Source organism: Capricornis sumatraensis, chromosome 10, assembly GCF_032405125.1.
Source record: "Capricornis sumatraensis isolate serow.1 chromosome 10, serow.2, whole genome shotgun sequence".
NCBI classification, from domain to species: domain Eukaryota; kingdom Metazoa; phylum Chordata; class Mammalia; order Artiodactyla; family Bovidae; genus Capricornis; species Capricornis sumatraensis.
The window spans coordinates 10,178,297-10,196,927 of record NC_091078.1 but is presented as its reverse complement, the minus strand read 5'-3'; the positions used below and the strand labels follow the sequence as shown (position 1 = coordinate 10,196,927).

The 18,631-nt window shown below is 43.9% G+C and overlaps 1 protein-coding gene across 2 annotated transcripts; it reads right to left on the bottom strand.

Annotated features, from left to right (window-relative positions):
* Window positions 1–6,065: 6,065 nt before the first annotated feature.
* TMEM254 (transmembrane protein 254) lies at window positions 6,066–15,395 on the bottom strand. Of its 2 annotated transcripts, XM_068982135.1 has the most exons (5): window positions 15,276–15,370; window positions 14,917–15,036; window positions 13,875–13,978; window positions 13,636–13,695; window positions 6,066–7,721 (listed from the first exon to the last, which is right to left on the bottom strand). In XM_068982135.1, the coding sequence occupies exons 1-5, from the start codon at window positions 15,363–15,365 to the stop codon at window positions 7,601–7,603; spliced, it is 495 nt and encodes a 164-aa protein (XP_068838236.1). In that variant the 5' UTR covers window positions 15,366–15,370; the 3' UTR covers window positions 6,066–7,600. The 2 variants fall into 2 exon arrangements, with proteins under 2 accessions (XP_068838236.1, XP_068838237.1); XM_068982136.1 differs by lacking the exon at window positions 14,917–15,036 and having other exon boundaries at window positions 15,276–15,395.
* Window positions 15,396–18,631: the final 3,236 nt, after the last annotated feature.

Below are 18,631 nucleotides of genomic sequence, written 5' to 3'. Positions count from 1 at the left end.
CTGTCTGGAGAGGGAGTCTCGTTCTTGGGGTTCTTGGGCCCCTCTTTTAGATTTTTCTTGGGGTATTTATCTTTCCAATGTCCAAACTCTTTACAAAACGCACATTGGTTTTTCTCAAGCTTACTCCTTGCCGTTTTTTCTTCAGTTTTTGAGTCCAATTTTTTTTCTTTCTGGAACCTGTTTTTGTCTTCAACCCCAGCAAAAAATATCTGGGCCAGCTCTTTTTGATTTTTACGGTTTTCTTCAGCTCTAAATTCTCTTTCTTCTCTTCTAATGCGGTCCTCTCTCTCCTGGGGTCTCTCTATGATTAAAAACTCTCTCGGCTGCCCTCACTAGATCTTGCAAGGATTGTTCACTTAACCTCTCTATCTTTTGTAACTTTTTTCTAATATCGGGGGCTGCTTGATTTACAAATGCTAACATAACTGCGGCTCGTGACTCATCTGCCTGTGGGTCCATAGGGGTATACTGTCTAAAAGCTTCCATTATCCTTTCAAGGAAGGCTGCTGGGCTCTCATTTGGTTCCTGCCTCAACTGAATTTATTTTGGCCAAATTAGTTGGCTTCCTGGCGGCCGCTTTAAGGCCAGCCATAAGAGTCTGATGGTACACTCGGAGACGCTCCCTACCTTCAGTGCGTTCGAAGTCCCAGTTGGGTCGCACCAAGGGGAATCCCTCCTCAATGAGGTTAGGCTGTATTGTGGGCCTCCCATCCACCCCTGGCACATTCTTCCGAGCTTCTGACAGGATCCGCTCGCGCTCCTCTGTAGTGAAAAGCACCTGTAACAGTTGCTGACAATCATCCCTAGTGGGATTGTGAGTAAAAAGGATAGACTCTAAAAGATCAATAAGACCCTGCGGTTTTTCAGAAAATGAGGGAGTCTGGGTTTTCCACTTGTACAGATCACTAGTGGAGAAGGGCCAATACTGATATGTCCGCTCTCCACCCTCTCTGGCTGGCCCCGCCTGGACCAGAAACGCGTGAACGGTGGAGGAGGGGACTTCTGGGTCTTCTTCCGCTACGCTGGCCATTTCTCTTGTTCTTCCCCGAGTTCCCTGGGCGGGGCCCCCTTCTCTGGGATGAGCTGAAGGCTCGGTTCTCCTCCTGGCTTCTCCCAGTGAAACCTGTGGAACCTGTGGAAGCAAGGGTGGATGTGGATCCGCATATGGGGGTGGGAACAATTCAGTCTCCAGATCTATCAGATTAGGATACAGAGAAGATTCCTGGAAGACCGGCTTTGGTCGATTCTCGTCCTTTTTTCCTTCTTTTTCTTCGGAAGCCTTCATGACTAGCACCTGTGGGCTTGGCGAGGTTGGAGTTGGGGAAGAGGGATGGGGAGGTTTAGGAGGAGCGAGAACAAAGGGTTTAAGCCATTCCAGCGGGTTTCTCACCAGATCCTGCCAGACCAGAATGTAGGGAGTCTGATCTGGGTGCCCGGCAGGACTAGGAGTAAGCACCCTCTCTTTAACTGCCTGGATAATTTGGGGATTGAAGGTTCCCTCTTGTGGCCATCTGACATCAAAGGTGGGCCACTCGGCAGAACAGAAAGTCACCAGTTTGCTCTTCTTTACCAGTAACGAAAGATTCTGAGCTCTAGACTTGAAATCAGAGAAGTGGTTAATCATAAGAGATAAAGGAGTAGAAGTTGTTTGTCCCATGATCACAGAAAAGTACACTGGGAGCCAACAGAGCACACAGAGAGCAACGCAGACACCACAAATAGACAAACAGATAACAAACGCAAGGTGGCCACCGACAATGCACTCAATCTTACCTGCAGGATGTTCACAGAGCCAGCCGCCTCCCCAGCACGAAACCGGGCCCCGGCCTTACGCTGGACTTGCCTCTGCACTTTACACCCAGATGCCTCCCCAGTACAATACTGGGCCCCGGACTTAACCTGGGCTTCTGCAACGTTAGCACTGGTGCTCAGAGCTCTTATCTCCTAACGAGGTTACTCCCTTCTACCAGGAGAATTGTCCTCCCCAGCGGGACGGAGATCCCAGATGAGCCCCCAAATGTTATGCTCCGAGCCTGTATGTCTGAACCGACTGAGAGAGCAAGTCCACCATAGTAATGCAAACGCAAGTAGGGAGTTTGTTTATTCCTAGCGCGCTAGGGCCCAAGTCTCATCCCACACAAGAGAATCTGACAAGAGCCCCGAACAGAGTATGGCGGCTTATATACAGGCAGTTCTTTGTCTCAGTTACAGGAGTAGCTGGCGTTACATGATTGGCCAGGCAGGATGAGCGCATATCCTGTCTCTTTCTGGTAAACATGACTCAGGTCCTAGAGACCGTCATTTGGTCCCTAACAATTAATAGTGTGTTGAATGTAGCATTAGCATGCATGGTGATTTTAGATATAAAAATATATCTAAACGATTAGACCCCATGGACTGTAGCCTACCAGGCTCCTCCCACCATGGGATTCGCCAGGCAAGAGTACTGGAGTGGGTTGCCATTTCCTTCTCCATGTGTCAATAATAAACATAGCTAAATACCTTCACTGGGAGCCCAGCACTCAGTGTAGACAGTACTTGGAGTCCTGACAATGGTCAAAGAACACCACTGCAGAGCTAAAAATGCTATGAATGTAACAAACCACCAGTGGTCACCAGTGGGGAGAGGGAAAAGGGGAGGGGCAAGATGGTATAGGGGTTTAAGAAGGTATGACTGAGCGACTTCCCTCTCACTTTTCACTTTCATGCATTGGAGAAGGAAATGGCAACCCACTCCAGTGTTCTTGCTTGGAGAATCCCAGGGATGGCGGAGCCTGGTGGGCTGCCATCTATGGGGTCACACAGAGTTGGACATGACTGAAGTGATTTAGCAGCAGCAGCAGCAGATAAGCTACACAGATATACTGTACAGCACAAGAAATATACAGTATTTTATACTGACATAAACACACTAACCAGGCGTGGCATTTCAGTTATTCTTGTTTGAGAAGATTTTTTAAGTGAATTCGGATGACTAAAGTTTTGAGCGTGGTCCCTCCATGCTCCAGGTTCAGGGAATACTTTCCTACTTTATATTATAGATGTCATTCCTCTCTTGCATTTACAGCAATGTCAAAACTTTGATTTTAGTGACAATTTATATTGAGTAATTTTTATTTACTACAGACATCTAGTGCATTGTGTTGGTAAAAGGAAAAAGTAAAAATTCTTCATGAATATTTCTCTGAATAGTTTTAGCATGCAAAAGTATTTTCCTTAATCCAACCTTATGCCTTGCTATAAACAGAAATGAGGTAACCAGTATGAATGAATGAAGAAATGAATGAAGTCACTCAGTCGTGTTCAATTCTTTGCGACCCCATGGACTGTAGCCCACCAGGCTCCTCTGTCCATGGGATTCTCCAGGGAAGAATACTGGAGTGGGTTGCCATTTCCTTCTCCAGGGGATCTTCCTGACCGTGGGATCGAACTCCGGTCTCCTGCCTTTTAGGCAGACACTTTACTATCTGAGCCACCTGGGAGGAGGCGTAACCAGTATAACTCAAACCTATTCAGAAAGCTTAAGAGCCATCTTAAAATGTTTGTTGATAGAATTACAAATGCAGTATTTTGGATAAGATTTTTAAGTGTCCACTGTGTAAATCATCATAAATAAAGAGAAACGTGAAATGATAAGTACACACTCTCGTTGTCTAACCCTGACAGAAAAAGGAACTATAATTTCCAATTCAGTGTGGACAAGGAGCCTTGCAGAGAGAAGGGTCTCATAGATTCATATATTGACTGCACTAGATTTTTTTGTTTGTAAAGAAGGGAAGGAAAAATATCTATATATTTTTTATAAGCCAAATTGTTCAACTAAGAGCTTTAATTAACAAGGTCCCAGCAAGGGCCCTGGCTAATTCTCATGGTGTGATTGTGTTCTGTACTCTAACCTCAAAGGCAAGTTCTCCAGTGTCTCTTTGGTGCTTTCATGCCCTTCATGTAAATACATACAGGCCCCCAGATGGTAAGTTGTTTTGCTAAAGAACTTCTTTACACATCTGGAATATAACCTCAAGATTTGTTTTAAAACCATGGCTTATAAAATATGTTTGGACTTGGATTGCATGGAGTCATAAACACGGAGTTGAATGTAGGGCACAGTGTTAGTTTATAAATGTGGCCTGTTTTTAAGTTGTGAGGTTGTTGCAGCAAAACCAGAAATGAGTAAACAGCCTTTGGCACATACCAGCCAAACAAGCCTACAAGAGTTAAACAATCTTCATTATCCTTTAGCTGTTACTAGTAACAAACGATTGTAACTGGACTTGTTCTTCACAGAGCTTATTACTCTCTCTGACTCCATACAGATTACACTCTGCACCTAGCATACTTTCCCCCCTATACTCCTCTGTGTTAGTCATTCAGTCGTGTCCGACTCTTTGCGACCCAACGGACTGTAGCCCACTCTCCACCCCCCAGGCTTCTTTGTCCGTGGAATTCTCCAGGCAAGAATACTGGAGTGGATTGCCATTCCCTTCTCCCATTGTAAACCAGCTGCTGCTACGTTGCTTCAGTCGTGTCCGACTCTGTGCGACCCCATAGATGGCAGCCCACCAGGCTCCTCTGTCCCTGAGATTCTCCAGGCAAGAATACTGGAATGGGTTGCCATTTCCTTCTCCAACACTCTCTTCTAGCATTCTGGATTTAAGAAAAAAGGCCGATAAATTCATGGAGACAAGTCCTGGTTGCTGAATTGTCTGATGCCAGCTGTGGCCATTCTGAAACTTCGCAAGAGAAAAAAACAGACCTTCTAGAAGATATAAAGGACTTCTCTGGTGGCTTAGAGGGTAAAGCATCTGCCTGCAATGCAGGAGACCCAGGTTCGATCCCTGGGTCGGGAAGATCCCCTGGAGAAGGAAATGGCAACCCACTCCAGTATTCTTGCCTGGAAAATCCCATGGACAGAGGAGCCTGGTAGGCTACAGTCCATGGGGCTGCAAAGAGTCGGACACGACTGAGCAACTTCATTCATTCATTCAGAGGATATAAAACCTCTTTCTCTTCCTGAGAAGGATAGGGCACAGTTCTTGAGGTGCTAGCCTGCTGTGCTTCCCTTTGGCCTGGCAAAAATAATAAAGCTGCTCTTTCCTATTTTCTCCAAACTTTTTCTCCGTATTTCTTTTTGGCATTGGTGGACACGGAGCCACGATTTTGGTAACAAGGTCATTAGTTTTGTTTTTGTTCCTTCCATTGGCCCTTTCTTTTTTGTTCTTCCAAACTCTACTTGCTGTGAGTATTTCTGGGGTTTTAGTCTATTTGCCCTCCATGTTTGCTTCCAACGTGCTTGGCCTTTTCTCATCCAAACCCACATAGGCGTTTCTCCCATATGACCACTGTGACTGCAACACAAGTCCAAGATGTCTCTATGTTTATTGTTTGATTCACAGACTTACTCCTAAACTCCTGGGCTGTGGGAGAGGGAGGGGAGGAACATGAGGTCCAGTTAGTCTGGCCTCTGTGTTACTTTACCCCATAGCATGCTGCTTATGGGTCCAAAAAATCAACTACCCACACCGTTTGCTATGATGTGTTTTGCTCTAAGCCACGATAATACCCCAAATAAGATTACATGTTTTATACTTTCTGCCTTTAAAAACAGTACTCCGTTTACTTGCTGCATAGACTGAATCAAACTGAGTGAAATGTAATAGAAACAAAAGGAGGCCAATCCTGCAGTGAAAGGAGATGCTTATATCCACCCACGACTTGGTATATGTGGAGGAGTTATGTGGACTATAGGCAGCTCTTGAAACATAAGCAAGGATCTTAGTTGTGGCATGTAGGATCTAGTTCCCTGACCAGGGATCGAACCTGGGCCCCCTGCATAGAGGAGGCCCATTAAGAGTGTAGAGTTTTAGCCACTGGATGGCCAGGGAAATCTCCTGCATTTTGTTTTCAGTGGAAAAACAAACAAAACCCTGTTACAAATAGTTCCAGAATAGAGTCAGTTGGAGAAACAAGTATCAAATGTGTGGCAGTGAATAAAAAACTGACGTATCAGAAAAGCATTTAATTGGAGATACAATTCACATTTTATTCAGTAATCTGCCATATTATCCTTGAAACCATTAATAACCCCTCAATCACAAAAGAAGCAGTGGGAAAGACCCAGAAGTTTGTGCAGAAGTCACTCTCCACCAAAACCAATTCATAGTCTACCATCTTTCATGGCTGTGGTTTTACCTGGAGCCTCTTTTTTGGGGGGAGCAGGGAGAGGGATCTGTTTCTCACCAATATTAGTTTTAAAAAAATAACATGACGTACTGTGTCATGGAAAAAAAACAACAAGGTCTAGTTCCTAGTGAACCTGTAAGCAGGGGGACCTTCAGGAAAGGAACCCTACAATCTCCTAGAAGCGACAGTCAATAACCCTTCTGCCCCAACCAGTTAACAGTCATAAGAGATAGCCAGGTGAATGAGAGGGGTAGTCATTAGCTGGAGAACCATGAGCTAGACTCTCTAGAACAGGAATGGCTGAGTGAGTCAGAACAGGAGGGGCACATCTACAGAGTCTGGAGAAAAGTAATTAATAATAGGAAAGGGTGGAAAGATACAGGTTTCCCACACTGTAGGAGCCCCACAGAAAGACGGGAGTCAAGGGCAGTCCTGTGCTTTTCTCTGAGACAGGTGTACACTGTACAGGTCCTGCAGTTTTCAGATAAAATTGGAATGCTGCTGAACTAGTGCAAAGTGAAATCAGAGGAAACACTGTGTGAGGTGATGGGACAGGGGTTAGGGTTAAAAACGAAGCTGTCTAAACTGCGGTCCTGACCTGAAAGTGGCCGTCAGAGCTGCACACTCCAGAGCACTGTGTCGGAGGGCCCGAGTGAAAGGGGACACCACTTCTGGCTGGGAGGGCAGAACAGGCATTCTCCAATCCTCTCTTCTGGATTCCCGGCATGTCCTCTGTGTCCCTGCTCAGCCCACCCCATTCCAGGCACTTGCCTGTCTTCCTTATCTTTCTCTGTAATGTGAAATGGGAGCCTGAGAGAAGATCCTGCCTCACAGGTGTGCCTCACAGGTGTCCAATAACTGGGTGGAATTATGTGCTGTGGAGGCCTCACTCTATTTTGGCCCAAGTGGGTAGAAACAAATTGGAGGAAAGAAGAGCTGATAAGATGGTAGGGGTAAGGGTACGGGTGGTAAGGGTAAGGTGTTTTAATCAGAAGGTGTGAGCAAGGGTATCTCAAACTTAGTATGTGGCTTAAAGCAGGTGACAGGGAGAATGTCAGTGCAGCCAAGGACCACAGGAAGGTAGCTGGGAGCGCTCTGCCAAATACATTAGCCTGTGTAACTAGAAAGCTAAAATCTTTTCCTACCATCTACTTAACTTTAACTAGAGCTGATGAGGGAATCATGACTAACTAGAGCACCCCTCAAAAAAGATGACGCTGAATATCAAAGTATAGGGAAAGCTTCTGAATATCTTCTTTTCTCCCCCTAGGAACTTCATATGCTATATTTTCTCTCTCTTTTAATTAATTAATTTATTTATTTTTAAATTTTTTTTAAAACTGAAGTATAGTTGGTTATAAAAATATTATATTAGTTTCAAGTGTACAATAAAGTGATTCAGTTTTTTGGGATATCTTCTTTAAGTTTGTTTTTGGCGTTTTGGTCTAAAAGCAATCAAGTAATAGAGAGACGCCATCCCAAAAAGGAACGTCTGTAGGAACCAGAGCAGTTGGGTCCAAGTATTCGTGATGCCTTTAGACCTAAAAAGAGAAAAGAGAAAAATCTATCCACCAGAATCTTAGTGTTATGGTTTCACAGGAGTCATTTTTTAAAAATGCATTACTTCTACCTACTTTCATTGGGTTTATTTTGCACTTTCCTCCCACTTCTTAACTTGAATTGTTAGTTCATTTACTTTAGTTTTCCTTATGCATTTAGGAGGATACACTCCTCTCTGAGAAAGTCTGGCTACTGCCTAGGGGATGATATTATGAAACTATTTCTCACATGATTTGATGAGCATATAGGGTTAAAAATCACTGGGATGGCTTCAAAGCAAGTGTTTTGAAGACAGATTAGAGGTCAATCCTAGCTTGGGCTTCCCTGGTGGCTCAGTGCTGCCAGTGCAGGAGACCCAGGTTCTGTCCCTGAGTTGAGAAGATCCCCTGGAGAAGGAAATGGAAACCCACTCCAGTACTCTTGCCTGGAAAATCCCCTGGACAGAGGAGCCTAGCGGGCTACCGTCTGTGGAGTCACAAAGAGTCAGACATGATTTAGCAGCTAGACTACAAAAAACAAATCCTAGCTTGGCCAACTACCAGCATGACCTTGGGCCAGTCACTCACTCACTCTCAGTTTTCTCATCTAAAAAAACAGGAATAATAGTATTTATCTCACCTTGAGATAAGTTACACAAAGTGGTTAGTAAAGGGTCTGGCACATGGAAATAATAAATACTGTTTATACACCCATTCAAACTAAACTGCTTAACACCAAGGTCAAAAGAAAATGGCCTAGTTCAAGTGACTGACTTGCTACAGTTTCATCTTTATATAAATAAGTCTCATATTTTTTAAAATATAAAAGCAATATAATTTTCTATACTAACAGATTAAAGGAAAAAAAATTGTATGATCATAAAAAAATGCAGAAAAAGAATTTGATAAATTTCAACATCCACTCTTAATACAAGTTCTTAGAAAACTTAGAGAACAGAACTTTAATCTGATAGAGAAGATCTATACACTATACAACTCTAGAAAAAAGATGAGGCAGAGTGTTGAAAGTTTACGAGGCCAGGATGCCTACTATTACCACTTCAAGTTGACAATGAACTGGGTTACTGAGAGGGTAACAGGCAGGAAGGCCAGGGGTCTCCAAACAGAGGAAATAGGCTACAAGTGTCAGACATTTTTTCTCTCTCTTATACGGCCAGGAAACAAACTACTAGTGTTATGTATTTCCCCCTTCTCTATACAAATTTAAAAAGAGGTTTCTCTTAAAATTTTGTGTTACCATGATGACACCAGGTTCCACCTAAACTTTTCTCAGACTTTTGAGCTAACCAATGCGCTTTTCTGATGGAAATGTTTGTCTTAAGCTATGTCAATGAACTATGTATTTACCCTGCTGCTGCTGCTGCTGCTGCTAAGTTGCTTCAGTCGTGTCCAACTCTGTGCGACCCCATAGACGGCAGCCCACCTGGCTCTCCCATCCCTGGGATTCTCCAGGCAAGAACACTGGAGTGGGTTGCCATTTCCTTCTCCAATGCGTGTAACTGAAAAGTGAAAGTGAAGTCGCTCAGTCGTGTACGACTCTTGGCGACCCCATGGACTGCAGCCTACCAGGCTCCTCCATCCATGGGATTTTCCAGGCAAGAGTACTGGAGTTGGGTGCCATCGCCTTCTCTGATGTATTTACCCTAGACTCTGTCTTCAAGTCGGTTCTGCTTAAGACTCAGAACTGATAGTGCACTCAGTCATGTCCAACTCTTGGCGACCCCATGGACTGCTGCACGCCAGGCCTCCCTGTCCATCACCAACTCTCAGAGTTTATTCAAACTCATGTCCATTGAGTCGGTGATGCCATCCAACTATCTCAACCTCAGTTGTCCCTTTTCCTGCCTTCAATCTTTCCCAGCATCAGGGTCTTTTCAAATGAGTCAGTTCTTCACATCATGTGGTCAAAGTATTGGAGTTTCAGCTTCAACATCAGTCCTTCCAATATTCAGGACTGATTTCCTTTAGATAGACTGGCTAGATCTCCTGGCTGTCCAAGGGACTCTCAAGAGTCTTCTCTAAAACCACAGTTCAAAAGCATCAATTCTTTGGCACTCAGCTTTCTTTACAGTCCAACTCTCACATCTATACATGACTACTGGAAAAACCATAGTTTTGACTAGATGGACCTTTGTTGGCAAAGTAGTGTCTCTGTTTTTTAATATGCTGTCTAGGTTGGTCATAGCTTTTCTTCTAAGGAGCAAGCATCTTTTAATTTCATGGCTGCAATCACCATCTGCAGTGATTTTTGGAGCCCCTCAAAATAAAGTCTGTCACTGTTTCCACTGGTTCCCCACCTATCTGCCATGAAGTGATGGGACCAGATAAAAATGTTGGCTTAAAACTCAACATTCAGAAACATTCATAAAACTAAGATCATGGCATCTGGTTCCATAACTGATAAGGGCTCAACAAACCTGTATGTTTTACTCATACATTGTCCTCCTAATCTATACTAATGAAACTATACATTTACTTGGAAACCTGCCTTTCTTCAAGATTCATGTCAATTGTTTTATGGCCTGGGATGACTCACCTGGTGCCAATGTTATGTCAAAATGCATGTTGTGGGTGAGGGCCTGGTGCCACTCTGAATTTTGAGACATCTCCTTTCTCTAATTAACAGCTTGCTAATAGGTATATAACTTACTGCTAAAGGCTAGCAGGGGGGCACTTTTTCTGCCTCCTTCTGATGTCTATATCAGAAGCTTTCTCTATCTCTTTTATACTTTAACAAAATTTTATTACACAAAAATAAAGCCTCTGAGTGAGCAAGCCTTATCACTGGCCCCAGACTGAATTCCTCTCCTCCAGAAGCCAAGAATCCCGGCGTCTCTTCACTGTTCAGCAACAACCTTTCATTACTAGCTAGTGCAGTGAAGGAAACTTAAACGGTATATGGAGTTGAAAGGAAGAAATAAAACTGTCTATTTCTATAGGCAACCAGGTACCTAGAAAATGTAAAGGAATCTTTTAAATCATTAATGATGAATAATTAGATGAACAGATAAACTATTAGAACTAAAAAATGAATTTACGAAGGTCATTGGGTATAAGGTCAGTAGACAACCATCAACTATATTCATAGATTATACCACCAAACAATAAAAAGGTGAAATATATATCACAGTGGGCCAGGACATAAGAAATTCATTCATACAGAATTATTTATAATAGTTTAGGAAAGCTAGAAGTTTAAAAGTCCATCAGAAGGAAGATTTGTTAAATACATTAGGGCACATCTATATAATATTATGTACTAATGAATGAGTTCAATGAATGAGTTTACATGGATAGACATGGGAAAATAGGCATATATGACAATAAAAAAATTATAGAAGAGTTTGTGTCTATATGTGTATATATATATATGGTGGCTATAAAGTCAAACATCCAGTCCAATCTTACGTCTTAGTTAAACAGAATTCATCAATTCCTTTCTATTGCTGGACAGTGGAATTTGGGGTTGAGGGCTACAAATGTTCTGCATGTCTTCATGATTTTTTATTTAATTGGAGGAAAACTGCTTTATTCTGCCTAACAACACATTTAGTGATTCTTTCATTTAAATGTATTTATTCATTCATGAAAGGAATATTCACTCTGATTTACAGTGGAGATTTCTTTGGAAGGAATGATGCTGAAGCTGAAGCTCCAGTACTCTGGACACCTCATGTAAACAGTTGCCTCATTGGAAAAGACTGATGCTGGGAGGGATTGGGGGCAGGAGGAGAAGGGGACGACAGACGATGAGATGGCTGGATGGCATCACTGACTCGATGGACGTGAGTCTGAGTGAACTCCAGGAGATGGTGATGGACAGGGAGGCCTGGCGTGCTGCGATTCATGGGGTCGCAAAGAGTCGGACATGACTGAGCGACTGAACTGAACTGAACTGAATGATACACTGCAACATGTTAGTCCATAAATAAATGATTTCAGGAACATGAGAACAGTGCCCTAACCTCTCTATGTCTGTTCTCCCACTTCCTCTCGAAGAACTGGAGAGCTGGATGTTCCATTCGAGTCTTTTTGTTTTCATTAGAGGCTTCATATGCCAATTGCACAATAGGTGTCATGTACTCCAACACTGTAATTTGGAGGGCTGGACTGCACACCTCCAAGCTGAGCTGTCACTGAGAAGTGAAGAGGCTTTCAGAAAGAGGTACTGCTGCTGTGGCACCTCCTATCGCAAGTCAGCCTGAAAAGCAGCTTCAAAAGAACCATTCAGAGAGCCTGACAAGAGTCCCCTGTGATTTTGGGGAGGGTTAACATCTGACTGACAAGTTTAAATACCAGTAGAGCTGCCTGATAGGATCCATGGCTGTGCAGGAAACGGCACACACCTGCAGATTTATCCCAATGGAGGGATAAGGAAGCTGTCCTTGTGAGCCTTACAGGTCTTGCGGAAGGGCACTGGTGTGCATGGGCTTAAAAGCAACCCCGCCCCAGAGGCCTAACTAAAGGGCAGAAGAAACCTAAATAAGAGGAAAACATTATCAACCCGAAGGGGAAACTGCAAGTGACATGCTAAGGTTGAAGGAACCATCAAGGCAACTGTGGAAGGCAGATCCCTGGTGATGAGCGGTTTCTCAAAAATCCACCAGGGACCCTTTGGAGAGAAAGAATCAACAATGGGTATGTAACTTCAACATCACCCAGTTGCCTGATCACAAGGCAGATCATGCCCTGCTTCCTTTACATATACTTCCGGCACCCCAAGGGGCTACAAGCAACTACTGCTAGTGAGCAGGAAACAAAGTCAGAATGAGGGTGAAGACGTCAATTACACCCTTCCCCATGGCGGCCTGCTGAGCCTTGGCTGAAGAACAGATGTACTGAATTTGATAAAAGTTCATAGTTTTAATAACTTTATAACTTGACTGGACTTGACAATATCAGATAGTGACTGAACGACCTGTGGACCTGGTTTAGATTTTACCCAGGGCTAGGGTGAGTGGCAGACAATAATCCACGGGGAATTGGAGACAGGTAAAAACATAAAGCTGCTTTATGCTCCTCTCCTAGAAAGTCCAGCTTGTTTAATAAAACAGAAGGTGGAGTAACATAATATATTTAAGTCAGTTAGCAGTTGTCTGGCATAGTGTGCACCCAAGAAATATTAATTATTTTTATTATTAAAACATAATAAAGTATCTTATTTTCCACTTTTAGAAGTAATACCACAAAAACAGAGGTGGTAACTAATCTTGAGCCAAAGAAAAAAACTCAGTTGTAAAGCAGTCTAGCATTACTATAACCATTTACTTTCTGTGTGTGCTTCCATAAAGTCTAAATGTAAAGAGAAGCTTTTCCTAGTTTTCTCACATTTATTATTTACACTGGCATTTGCTGAGTAGGGCCTAGTCATAGGACTTTTAGCTTTCATTGCACCCCAGAATCATCTACAGAACTTGAAAAAAAAACCACATTCCTGTGCCTGAAGCAAGGCCTACCAGATTAGGATCTCTGGGTCTGGAAACCAAACAAGTGAATTTTAAGAAAGCTCCTCAGGTGATTCAGTTGCAAAACTAGGGGGTTGAGAATCACTGGGCTAGGTCAGTACAGCTCTTTTTCAAACTAGAAGGTAGCCTGCTAATCTTTCCTTCTAGTTGGGGCTACAGGGATATTTTTGAAAAAGAGAAAAAGAATTATCTAAAAAGAATTATCTATGACTAATTGACTCATTAATACAAATGAAATGAATTCATTCATTAACTATTTACTGGGTACTCCCTCTGAGTACTGAGTTGAGGCTCAGTATTAGGTGTGGGACTTCAACTCTATCCTGAGAGAGTTCTCAGCCTACAAGCACATGAATTATTCAAATATGGCTACTCTTAACTTATGTGAGATACCAAGAGAAAAGCAACAAAGATCGATTAAAAACACTTACTTGCACAATACAATGGCATACAACGACTCTCCCACGTGAATCATCCAGGCAAGCCAATAACTGAAACAAAAGTCAGCCTAGTTTAAGGTGATGGTCCTCTGCTGATGAGATCTAACAGAAAAACCTCCAAAAGAAGAGTGCTTTAATATGAACGAGCACCACTTTTAGAAGGCAACCATGGGCCTTCCAGGGAGACTGAAGCTGTGGGGTCCACATCCCATTTCCGGAGCTCTACTTACCAACCATGCATGAGGGTGTGATAATGCTTCAGCAAGTACTGAGTGAAGGGACCCAGGGGTCCCAGGCTCTGATAAGGAACACTCTCAGGCCAGAAGAGCACCCACTGAAAGAGAACCAGAGTACTTTTAGATCACTTCAGTGTATTTTTAACCAAGGCTATGAAATAATCCTGATTTTGCAAGAACAAATAACAGACCAAAGCAACTCTGAACCAAGCCGTACAGGCTTCAATTCTCGAATTCTATTTTCTAAAAGCCATTTCAGTGGAAGATTTCTGCTAAGGAAACTATGTGGTTATCAGACTTAGTGCCCAGATTAGCTGACTTCTGTTCTTACTGAATTCCACAATTTAGCAGTCTGCAAACCACTGTTTTGGGTATCTTCTTGTGGCTCAGCTGGTAAAGAATCTGCCTGCAATGCGGGAGACCTGGGTTCAGTCCCTGGGTTGGGAAGATCCCCTGGAGAAGGGAAAGGCTACCCACTCCAGTATTCTGGCCTGAAGAATTCTATACAGTCCATGGAGTCGCAAAGACTCGGACACGACTGAGCGACTTTCACTTTCACTGTATTCTTTAAATGAATTCTGTCTCTCAAAAAAAAGTTGCTGCTTATCTCAGTAGAGATTGTCTTCTTGATTTTACATCTATGGCATAATATGCACATCCTCTGTATCCCTTCTTACCACTTAAATTCTACCCAACCTTTAGGTTTATCCCCATTTTCCAAGCAATTCCAACTGCCTCAGACATTCTGCTTTGGAAGCCCTATCTTGACTTGGCAGGCCTAGAACTGTCAACTTGGCCTCTTTCTTCTCTCCTCAGTTCTACTCAGACCTGAATAAGTCCTACGAACCTTGGAGACGCAAAGGCAGGAACATTTCCAAGCGAAAACCTAACAAGCCCACCGAACTTTCGCTTGCGCTAATTGCCTAGGCAACCGCCAGCCGCGCAAGCGCAAGACCTCCCTCCTCCCCCTCCCCAGTGCCCCTGGCTCTACGGGAGCCTGGCGGGCCAAAACAAACCGCGCCGTACTACACCTTACCCCGAAATATCCCAGCACCAGGGCCGTGACCAGCGAGGGCAGGGGTCTGGCTACACGGAAGTAGGAGGCAGCAGCCCCACCAGCCTCCGACTTCGCCGCCATTTTGAAAGATCTAGTCACCTAGTCATAGGGTGGGGAGAGAAAGCGTGGGCAGCTGGTTTCTCAAGATCTCAACACAGGCCAAAGGCGCGGACAGACGAGTGCGCCTGCGTTTTCTTTCCGGGTCTAGTCCCCTGGCTCAGAGCGCGCGAGAGCCGCGACTGCGCCTGCGACCTCTCCACGGCTCCAGGTGGGATCTTGCACCTCCAGGCAGCACTCCAGGCCCTCGCCTAGCCTTCCTCGGGGCCCGCTGTCCTTACCGTGTAATAGCCAAAAGAGAGGATGATGACAGTAACGCAGAACAGACTGCTCCTCTGGAAGTAGGCCTCATCTCCTCTTGCCTTCCCCATCGCTGCAGCGCACATTATGGGATGCCTGGCAGGCCACTGGCAGTGCGCGGGGAAATAAGGGCAAGGCAGGGGCGGGGCCACGGCAAAAGCTCCTCCCTTCTCTCCCCTAAGGGAGGAGGGTCTGTGGGCTTGAAACTTGGAAACGGTTCCCACCCACTCTGGCCTGGAGGGCAGGTCATCATTTTGCAGGGGAGCCACCCCCCCCCCCCACTTCTCTGAGTTTCCGGAGTTTAAGATAATGGTGTTGGAATAGATGGTGCGTTATGCTTCTGATAACTATGGGTCGTTTTTTTTTTTTTTTTAACTTTTTGTTTTGTATTGGGATGTATATAGCTGAGTAACAATGTTGTGATGCTTTCAGGTGTTCTCTAAGTCTGTGAGTCTTAATCTGTTTTGTAAGTAAGTTCATTTGTATCATTTCTTTTTAGATTCCACATATAAGTGATGTCCAGTGATATTTCTCCTTCTCTGATTTACTTCACTCAGTATGACAATCTGTAAGTCCATCCATGTTGCTGCAAATGGCATTATTTCATTTTTAATGACTTACATTCCACTGTATTTATGTACATCTTCATCCTTCCTCTGTCGATGGACATTTAGACTGCTTCCATGTCTTGGCTGTTGCAAATGGTGCTGCAGTGCTGTGTGTATCCTTTTGGATCATGTTTTTCTCCAGATACATGCCAGAGTGGGATTGTATCATATGTTAACTCTAGTTGTAGATTTTTTTAAGGAACCTCTGTACTGTTCTCCATAGTGGCTGGAGATCCCCTCCAACATTGTGGGAGGATTTACATCCCCTCCAACATTGTGGGAGGATTCCCTTCTCTCCACACCCTCACCAACATTTATTGTTTGTGGATTTTTGATGATTGCCATTCTGGCTGGTGTGAGGTGATATCTCATTGTAGTTTTGATTTTTATTTCGCTAATATATTCAAAAGCAGAGACATTACTTTGCCGACTAAGGTCTGTTTAGTCAAGGTTATGGTTTTTCCTGTGGTCATGTATGGATGTGAGAGTTGGACTGTGAAGAAGGCTGAGCGCTGAAGAATTGATGCTTTTGAACTGTGGTGTTGGAGAAGACTCTTGAGAGTCCGTTGGACTGCAAGAAGATCCAACCAGTCCATTCTGAAGGAGATCAACCCTGGGATTTCTTTAGAAGGAATGATGCTAAAGCTGAAGCTCCAGTACTTTCGCCACCTCATGTGAAGAGTTGACTCATTGGAAAAGCCTCTGATGCTGGGAGGGACTGGGGACAGGAGGAGAAGGGGACGACCGAGGATGAGATGGCTTTATGGCATCATGGACTTGATGGGCGTGAGTCTGAGTGAACTTCGGGAGATGGTGATGGACAGGGAGGCCTGGCGTGCTGTGATTTATGGGGTCGCAAAGAGTCGGACACGACTGAGCGACTGAACTGAACTGAATAATTAGCCATGTTGAACATTTTTTCACGTGCCTCTTGGCCAACTGTATCTCTTATTTGGAGAAATGTCTATTTAGGTCTTCTGTCTGCTGTTAAGCATAGTGAGCCGTTTGTAAATTTTGGAGACTAATCCCCTGTTGGTCACATCATTTGCAAATATTTTCTCCCCACCTGCAGGTTGTCTTTTCATTTTGTTTATTGTTTCCTTTGTTATGCAGAAGTTTTTCAGTAGGTCGCATTTGTTTGTTTTTATTTCCATTATTCTAGGAGATGGATTGAGAAAGATATTGCTGCAATTTGTGTCAGAGTGTTCTGCCTTTGTTTTCCTCTAGAAGTATTATAGTGTCTGGTCTCACATTTAGGTCTTCAATCCATTTTGAGCTTATTTTTGTGTATGGTGTTCAAGAATGATCTTTTTTTTTTTTTTAAATGTAACTGTCCAGTTTTCTCAGCACCGTTTGTTGAAGAGACTGTCTTTCCAACGTTGCGTGGTCTTGCCTCTTTTGTTACCATAGGTGCATGGGTTTATTTCTGGGCTCTGTATCCTATTCATAATGGGGCTAATTTTTGAACTTAAGCTCTACTGTGCTCTGTGGGGAATGTAAAAAGAAACCACAATTAAATAGACCTGGGATACTGACAGGGGGCACTCACACCTTGTGAGTCTAGCAGAGGCTGATAGGAAGACCAGTCTTCTTTCCTGGCAAGGACTCAGCCAAAGAAAACCCATGGATTCTGTTTCCTACAGCCTTCCCAACATCCTTTTCTTCTTAAAAGTGTTCTTTCCTTTGGTGGGGCGGCAGCAGCTTGTGTTGTTGTTCACGTGATTGCAGACCCCAAATTGCAGACCCCTGCTGATCCTGGAATAGATCTCTTTCCTGGAGAAATATACAGCAGTCTAATTTGTTTTGGGTCAACAGAAATAATGTCCTTCCTCTTCATTACTAAAGATGTATGGATCCATATGGCACAGCACTTATGAGCAATGTTGGTGGACAGATAGAAAGTAAAAGTGAAAAGGTAGCTTAGTTGTGTCCAACTCTTTGCAACCCCATGGACTATACAGTTCATGGAATTCTCTAGGCTGGAATCTTGGAGTGAGTAGCTGTTCCCTAGAATCCTGGAGTGGATAGCTGTTCCTTCTCCAGGGGATCTTCCCAAGCCAGGGATTGAACCCAGGTCTCCTGCATTGCAGGCAGATATTTTACCACTTGAGTCACCAGGGAAGCCCAAGAATATTGGAGTGCGTAGTGTATCCCTTTTCCAGCGGATCTTCCTGACCCTGGCATCGAACTGGGGTCTCCTGCATTAAAGGCAAATTCTTTACTAGCTGAGCTACCAGGGAAACAGTTTAAGTCCTAGCTCTGCCATTAACATTTTGTGTAAGCTTGTTTTTCAGTCACTAAGTTGTGCACAACTCTTTGTGACCCCATGGACTTCAGTGAAGGAGGAAACAGACAGAACAGGCTCCATCTTGAAAGCAGGACTCCATCTTGTGCTGGACTATGGACTTTGAGCTATATGCCCAGATCTATGGAAATGGCATACCAGCTGGAAAACCAGACCCCCACCCCCCACCCCGCCCCCAGCCAATGGAACAGCCTCAGAGCTCGTACCTAGACTCTCCGTCGCCTAAAAGAATACCCTAATTATCTGTGTAACCGAATAGAATCATAAATTCTATTATTCTTATTGGAGTATGACCACAGGCCTATTGATAATTGTCCGTTGTTAACTACCTAGGCTTAAGGCATATGGATCATGGGTTAACTTTGATTATATCTTTCTTTTCCTTTGTTCAGGCTAGTTTCAGGGAATGTGGGGAGGTGGGTTT